Source organism: Setaria italica, chromosome I (assembly GCF_000263155.2).
Source record: "Setaria italica strain Yugu1 chromosome I, Setaria_italica_v2.0, whole genome shotgun sequence".
Lineage (NCBI taxonomy): Eukaryota > Viridiplantae > Streptophyta > Magnoliopsida > Poales > Poaceae > Setaria > Setaria italica.
The window spans coordinates 34,677,509-34,685,707 of NC_028450.1; the positions used below are offsets into that span (position 1 = coordinate 34,677,509).

The 8,199-nt window shown below is 44.8% G+C and overlaps 1 protein-coding gene across 1 annotated transcript; it reads right to left on the reverse strand.

Moving 5' to 3' along the window:
- Positions 1-4,275: 4,275 nt before the first annotated feature.
- Positions 4,276-7,487, reverse strand: LOC101763153 (mitochondrial import inner membrane translocase subunit Tim13). The gene is made up of 2 exons (XM_004953405.2): positions 7,236-7,487; positions 4,276-4,650 (listed from the first exon to the last, which is right to left on the reverse strand). The coding sequence occupies exons 1-2, from the start codon at positions 7,350-7,352 to the stop codon at positions 4,501-4,503; spliced, it is 267 nt and encodes an 88-aa protein (XP_004953462.1). The 5' UTR covers positions 7,353-7,487; the 3' UTR covers positions 4,276-4,500.
- Positions 7,488-8,199: the final 712 nt, after the last annotated feature.

Consider the following 8,199-nt stretch of genomic DNA (forward strand, 5'->3'; position numbering starts at 1 on the left):
TGCTTGCTTAAATAGGAAGCGGTAAAAGTCGAGTGATTTCCTGTCACTCGCGAGTTGTAGGAGTTGGTTGTCTACCCTTCTGTTACAACTGTAAGGACGATGGACGGGGCAGGGTTTGGGTAACTCTTTGGTGGTCGGTTGATCGCCCCGTCTATCTATGAAACTTGCTAAGGCCCGACAGTGGTGGTGTTCGTGATCAAGTGTTTGAAAGTACTAACCTCATACTTAGTATGGGATGAGGAAGCCTAGTACCGGATTGAACCTAGACATGAGCGGTCGCCCCATTGTTCTTGGAACGGAGTTTCCCCTGCTGGATGTCACACGTGGTGGCATGCGTGGTCACAGAACGGCAGAGGCCGGGTCTGTGGAACCTTGCACCAAAGGAAATGGGCCCGACACGGGTTAGGGGATTGATGGGGAAGGCCGACACAGGAAGCGACCTCCGGGTGCGCGGATGTCGTGAGGTTAGGTTCACCATGCATGGTTAAAGAACTCGAATCGATTCGTCTGTCTCTCACAGTTTGAGATTGCTTGATCGCTATGTCACCCTGAGTAAATATATATATATATATATATACACCTACCTTGGTTGGTTCTATGATTGTTTGGCATAGTTGCAAAACCTAGACCGGATAATGAACTTAGAACTTGAGCTAAAACTTGAAGATAAGGTTTTATTTAGTGCTTTTGGGCAAACTAAACTCTCAACCAAAAAGCCTTGCATATCTAGAAGTGTGGAGTAGCTTTACTCCTGTTGGTTAAGTCTTGTTGAGCTTAGTAACTCAGCCTTGTTGTGGCTCCTGTTTTTCAGGTGAAGTTGCTGCTCCCGACCCTTCTCCCGCTGGCACTTGGCCGCCCCAGCTCCCTCCGGGTTGGACGGTCGAGTGGGATCCCTCCTCGGACGGTGAGGAGAGGGATCAGTGATGTCCCAGCTGGCCTCACCAGGGATGTCCGACCCCGACATTTTGCTTCCGCTAGTGGTTTTACTTTCTGTTGTCTTTCTGGAAAACCTTGTAAAACTCTGATGTTTATTTTTCCTAATCAAAATAAGTGAATAAGTTGTTAACTCGGTGGACTTGTTGTATTCTCTAGAACCGCTCACCTTCGTGTGGGTCTGCTAAAATGGTCCTGTTTAAGTGGTTAAATCGGAAGAAATCCGACGGCACTTCGTGTTTACTCAGCTTAGGCATGAGCGTCGCGTATTATGCGGCTACATCATGTTTAATCAAGTAGATCCGAAGTGGATCCGCCACAGCTTCTTAGCTTGTACAACCATAGGCTTCACTTGCCTTGGTTGAGTTACCTTTGCCTTCATTTGTTGAGCTTGCACCTTGGGTTGCACTTCTTGTGATGTGACAAACTTGACGGGCTTGTTGTACTCAAGTTGTTTACCAACAACTTGTGTTGCCATGCTTTTGACATAGTTGTGCCTTGTGAATGGAATTGGGTCACATGTGCCTTGTTCATTCTTACTTAGACCCTTTTCATTCTCAAAGCCAAACTTCTTCATATAGCTTGAGCGAAATGCCTTGGTGTGATTTTCAAACTCACCCCTTTTTGTGGTACTCTTCTCCTCATTGAGAAGTGAGTTTGAGAATCTAGCAATCTCTTTTTCATGGCACACATCTCGGCAAGGTTAGTAGCACAAGCATTCATATCAATTTTATAACATCTAGCACAACCATTACTAGTAGAGGCACTAGAAGATATGGATGTATCATTAGAGTTAGATGAAGTGTCTTTCTTAAGAGTGCCAAGTTGAACTTCAAGTGCAATGTGATTAGCTTTTAAACGTGTGAAGTTCTCTTGAAGCTTAACCTTTTCATTCCTAAGACTAGCACTAGTGTCCTCAGCTAAGGAGAGTTCTTTAGTTAATTCTTCCACTTTCATATTCTCTTTAACAAGAGATATTTCAAGGCTAAGAACTTTCTCCATTTTAGCTTTGAGCAAGTCCTCTTGCATCTTGAAACCCTTCTTTTCATTTTCAAGGGAATTCTCAAGAGCAATGGTTTTCTCTTGCTCAAGTCTAAGGAGCTTTTCTTGCACCTCGAGAGTCTCATCCCTATCTTCTAGTTCCATCATTAGTTTCATTATTCTTTTAGAAGCCTGTTTTCCTAAGCCTTTTATCATTCTTTCATCATCACTATTTATATCATCATCATCAATAGGTGGTTTGGAGTCTACCTTTGGGCTTCGAGCCATGAAGCAAGTATAGCTGACGTAATCTTCATCATCGGTGAGATCTTCAAATAAGGATGACTAGGAGGTTGATACTCCAATAGCCATTGTGGTCAATCCCACTTCTTCATTAGAGTCCGAGCTTTCTTTATTGGAATCCCATTGCTGACCCAAGTGAGCTTCACTAACATTTTTCTTCTTATACTTGCTCTTGTCAAACTTGGAGGATTCATTCTTCTTGATCTTGACTTCCGGACAATCCGCAATGAAGTGACCTTCCTTGGCACAGCCAAAGCATGGCCTCTTTGACTTTCTCTTGGTTTTGTTCTTGTCCTTGTTGTTGTCAAAGAAACCACTCTTCTTCATCACATTTTTGAACTTTCTCATGAATAAAGCCACTTCTTCATCCACAAGTGTTGCATGTCCACCAATCATCTTAAATCTTCTCATGCACTTGAAAGTTCATTAGACACTTAAGATTGTGTCATTAATTCACTAAAACCCACTTAGGGGGCCAAGATACTCTTCACTTATTTATGAAAAAAAAGGAATTGATATACCATGCGCGAGTGTTTCTTGGGCTCCCCACACTGAAATTTTACCTCTACCATCCCTTACCAATCCAAGCCACAGGAGCTTCTCCTCCACCTCCTAGTGTGCTCTTTAGCGAGGTTAGTGCTAAGGGGTTGTGGTGCTTAGAGTTCGGGGTTGGGAATTTCAGGTTTGGGTCAAGCATCGGCATCATGTCATAGACGAAGAGAGGGTACTTGTCATTGTTGAACTAGATGGGGAGGGGAATTTGAAAGGTCTGGATGAGACTGTCATGGAGAGTTCATTGAGAGGATTTTACTCCACCTACAAAAGTCGCACTCCATGCGTCACCAAAATCATAGTCACAAGTCGGTCCGAAAAGATTGCAAATTTCGGGATAACAAAGCCTCTTAGCTTAGAGCATCTCCAGCAGATTGCTCATATTCACCTCAAATACCCAAAAACCTACCATTTAGAAGATTTTGGAGATGAGAGAGAGCTCCAATAGACTACCAATCTCTTTCCCAATACCAAAAATCTTTTAAGCAATTGCCAAAATCTCAGCTCCTCTCCCCTTGATGTAGGGGAGGTGCCCGTAGCCCCCGATCGTGGGCGGTGTGGAGCTTCGGACCCGCCGGCGACGGAGCGGATGGGTAATCGCCGGCGCGGGGAGGAGTAGCGGGCGGGCTGCCACTGCCGGAGGAGCGGGTTGGTGGTCGCCGCCGCGGAGAATAGGCGCCACTGGCAGAAGACCGCAAGGGGCGGTGGATGCGAAGAAAAGAAGATGAGAGGAAGGGGAGGTGCGGGATGCGAGGAGCTAGGAGGAAGAGTCGGTACAGGAGGGAAAAAAAGTAAACTCTCTAATGTGTGGACCCCACGCGTTGGTGAAGGTATTGGAGATTGGATTTTGGTAGTCTGCTGCAGTGGTGGGCACAAAAAATGCAAAAGTACCTATTGAAGATGAAGAGAGAAAGTATTTTAGTAGTGAGAGATGAGCAATCTGTTAGAGATGCTCTTACACCCCTGAGCCAAGAAGCTTATTGGTACTTCTTCGAGGCTTGCGTTTTTGGGAGCACGGACGCGCCAAAACACCCGAAACTGGTATCAATTGGCATGGAGATAGCAGATGAGATGGATGGGAGTTTCGAGGCCGCCAACATCTTTGGTGGACTAGTGAGATCAAATTTCAATCCTCAGTTTTGGAACTTGGATTGGAAGTCCGGAGAGAATTCAAGAAGAGGAATCTTATCAAATATGATGCACACCGAAGTCAAACTGATCCTTTGGAAATTATCAAACAGTCATACACCAACGAAGTAGCCGAGAAGTTTGTGTGTCTCGATGACTATCAGATAAGTTCTTCTATGCATGGAGAAGTTCCAAAGGTATCGTTGCAAGATATTCTGTTTGGAGGCGCTAGGCCTCAAGGGAAGTTTGATGTCCTGGCTTGGAAATCCACCGTACCACCTAATTACAGCTATGCGTATAGATGTGAGATCCAGAGGCCACAGCGTATGGTCGCCATGGCTTTGAGAGCAGACAGGCATAAGAAACATGAAAGCCAGAGAAACAAACCACATGATGAGCGTAATTAAACATCTGCGCCACTTGATAGAGCCTCTTGTTTCTTCTACTAAAGCAGAAAGGCTTACAAGAAGAACCTGGAGTCTTTAGAGGACTAACACTGCTTGTACAACCAAGCATCAAATGTCATGTATTCTGACAAGTCAAAAATCTCAAGGGTACATCATTCTCATGAGCGATATTTGAAATTCTTCCTTTCATGTGTTCCTAGCGTTGGGAGCTGAACAAGGCCCGGCTGACAATACCGGTGGCCTCAATGTAGCGGTCAACACAACGTGATATGCAGCTGCTCTCGCTTCCACTCAAGCTTGATCCTGGCTTGGTCACGCACTTTTCAAAGCACTTGTTCCCCACGGTCTGTAGAGAAATCAACATCATCACTATGAGTTTACAAACAGAAATTTGGCACCATGTGAAATAGGTAGGAAATTCCTAGATACATCGTTTTTGTCTTTTCATGTGTAACCATTGTTTCCTACAGAGTCTGTAGAGGCAGTCAACATCATTCTACGAACTTATGAAAATAAATGTAGCACCATGTGAAATAGACAGGCAATTTCCTAGAATCATCGTTTTGTCCATTCATGTGTAACCTCAGTTACCTATGTACAACAAATCAAGAACAGCAGGCATGATGTTTGCTGGGTTGGGAATGTTTGAAGGCAGCGAAACAGCTTTCATTTCCCTCTTGTGACCCCAAAGGTAATAATGACACAGCATCAAGAATATACAAACTTTGCTTCTTCTTATGTCATCCTTTCAGATTGAAAGTACTACCTCAACAAAACTTACATCCCCATTTAAAACACAGCTCAACGAACAATCATCCACAGAAAAAGGGAAAACAAGTTTAGATCAAATGGATAGAGGCAAACAGACTCAAAGATGCATTTGGCTATGGTTACCAGGTGTAGAGGGCTGACTTGTGGGACAGTTGGCTACCAAACTAATTTGGGATCTCATAAACCTTGGGTGTGCTTTTATTTATAGGTTTCGCAATGGAAGATACAGAACAAAACATCAACTGAAAAGAAATTTCCTAACAAACTGATTGATGTTATGTTCTATGGGGTGTATATGGCAAAAAATCGAAAGGAAAAGATCATCATGCAAATGCTACACTGATATATCTGACTCTGAGACCGAGGACGGGTCCTCTTCAGGTTACTAGTTCTGGAAGTAGGAATGCTAGTGGTTCTTAGTTTGTGTTGTTGATGTGTGACCATCTAGCTAAATATGTTCGGTCTTTGTTTTGTGCTCATGAGTGGTTGTTACTAAGGGGGTGCTTGGATCCCTAGCCGGACCTTGCTTTGCCTAGATAGGCAAGAAAACTTGCATTTGGTTTCTGAGCAAGCTCTTCTTGAGGTCTGCAATGGCAAGCTTTTTGCTTGCTTATGAGGGAGAGGGATTTTGGCTAGCCTGGGCTGGCAAGGCGAGCCTTGCTCGCGCTGGCGAGGCGAGGCTAGGCTGGCCAAGGTACCAAGCGCACCCTAATACTCGTATAGTTGACTGGTAACCCAAGGATGTCAAAAGGATGCTGTAAACTCCTTACTGGTTTTCAATATAAGCCAAGAAATCTCCCTTTTCTAAAACAAAGCGGAGGCACACAGGCAAAGAAAGAAGCAGTGCATTGACGCAGAGCATGTATAGAAAACAATCACAATGTGGAACATCACATATGTGAAGGAGGACAAGAACATGCACATGAATGCAGCACTTGAAAGTATGAAGCTCAAATGTGTAATCCAAATGGTAAGTAAGCTAATGAATTTAGTCAAGAAAATCAATCCAGTTTACCAGATGCCAACTGGGTGCAGTAATGTGTACTTCAATTCATGTATCTGGGCATGGATCGTAAGGTATTATTACGTTTTAAAGTTACAGATCGTGTAGCCACATCAGTCATGAATGATTTAGGCTTAGTGCTAATCATATAATAGCTTGTATCTTTATGTGCAAAAATAAGGTTCCAAGAAAAGGCGGTAACTGGCTAATTACCTCCGGAAACAAGAAATACAGAGATGCAGCTCTAGCCATGTTTTAAAAGCATCTACTAAGCAGGGTGGTGCTGTGCACCTAGTGCCTAGGTGGCAACTAGGTCGGCTCAGCAGCCGCCTACGCAGTTTAGACAATAGATGGTAGGTGGCACCTTGTGCCAAGGCAGACTAGACAGACTTTTTTTTTTCTAAACGACTATTGTGAGTGCTATTTTGGGCCTTGTTTTAATCGCAACGCTATTGACCTGCTGCCTTGTTGAAAGTTGTCTAACATTTGCTACGAAAATGAGAGGAAACTGAAAAATTCACCAGGACTGTACCAGGAACCCAACAGTTATCTGTCCGATTACCAGCTCCCAGTCTGATTCTGGCTCCCATCAATAGTCACTACCGCATAAGCATGTCTTTACCATCTTCAGATTAACTTATAAATCTATAGATGATGCCTAAGACAAGGTTAAACCAACTTATACGAAGAAAAATTAAACTGTGTTACCCTGTCAATTAAGTTTTCAATTCAATAAAATCACCTCCAACTAATCTCTTAGCTACTAAACTTATATCGAACGAGCTGCTGACTGCTTAAAACTTAAAGCTTCTATACGACTATACTGCTTTCCCCTTAACAATCTTCAGTTCTCTTCTTGCATTCATAATGGGGGCATGGATTCAGTATTTTTCCGAGCAACCATAGTAGCTAAAGCACTCTGAAGCGCAATCCATCTATCCAATCTAACAACCAGTTCGCCAGTTCAATACCTTTCCAATCAATTGCAACAAAAGGAGCCCTAAATAATTGCTCCCGACAAGTAAAGGTGCCATATGCGAAGTCAGGAATCCTGACAATCCAGCAATCAGCAAGCAGAATCTAACCATCCATACATATTGGCAGCAGCCATCAGCAAGGGGGGTAACATGAGAAGAAAAGATTGGAAGAGATCTGACCTCGAGAAACTCCTGCGCGTAAGCCTGGGCGAGCTGCGCCTTGATCTGTTCCATGACGGCCTCCGGGTTGGGGCTGGAACCTGACGACGACAGCGAGGGCGACGAGAAGGAGTCCATGGCCGCGCGCTTGCCTTGCTTGCTCTCCAAGTCCTGCGCGGGCGATCGGTGGCTGGTTAGTTCGCGTTCTCCGTCGAGGAGGAATTTTGCCGGCGCGGCTGGTTGGTTATACTGCGCTGGGGCGGCAGGGGGAGCAGGGAGAAAAACCCTAGCAAGACGATCGGTTTCCGTGTGAAAAACGAAAGGTCCGGCCCATCTTCAGCAAAAAGGCTCGGCCCAATACGTATGTAAAGACCATAAGGCGCCCTATGGACTTGGTGGTAGGTAGGTGAAGGCCCGGCTTATGTGTCATGGGCCTCATCAGTACTCGTTTCGATCGGTGTGCTTAAAAAAACAGTACTCGTTTCGCACACTGTCGCCTGTATCTTGTTCTTCTTTTGTCCGAAGATTCTTGGACAATTTTTAACAAGGGGATTCAGAAAACGATTAGCATATAAATTCAAGATGTTCCGTTCACAAAAAAAAATCTATACAATGTACTACTAAATCATAATCGTCGCCTCATGCCCCTCGGATGAGGTATTCCTAACGTTCTACTCTCAGTGACCTCTCGCCCATCAATTTTACAGGGGTGGTACTATGCTACTAGCCGTATCAAGGAAGGCATGCTGAAATTAACCGCGCCCGCGGCATGAGTACGCATTGGTGGGCTAACAACGCTGCCGCCTGTCGCCCACCCGCGCTTCTACTGCGGCAGGCAAAGCCTGCGCGGCTGTCCTGCCACCTCGAGCCATCCAAATGTATCGCTCAATAGTCCTGTTCATGTAGCTGGCGGTGGTGGCTAGCATGGGGTCGTTCGACGTCGTCTCCAGTCTCCTCCTCATGGCAACAAACACCGAGAGCGTCC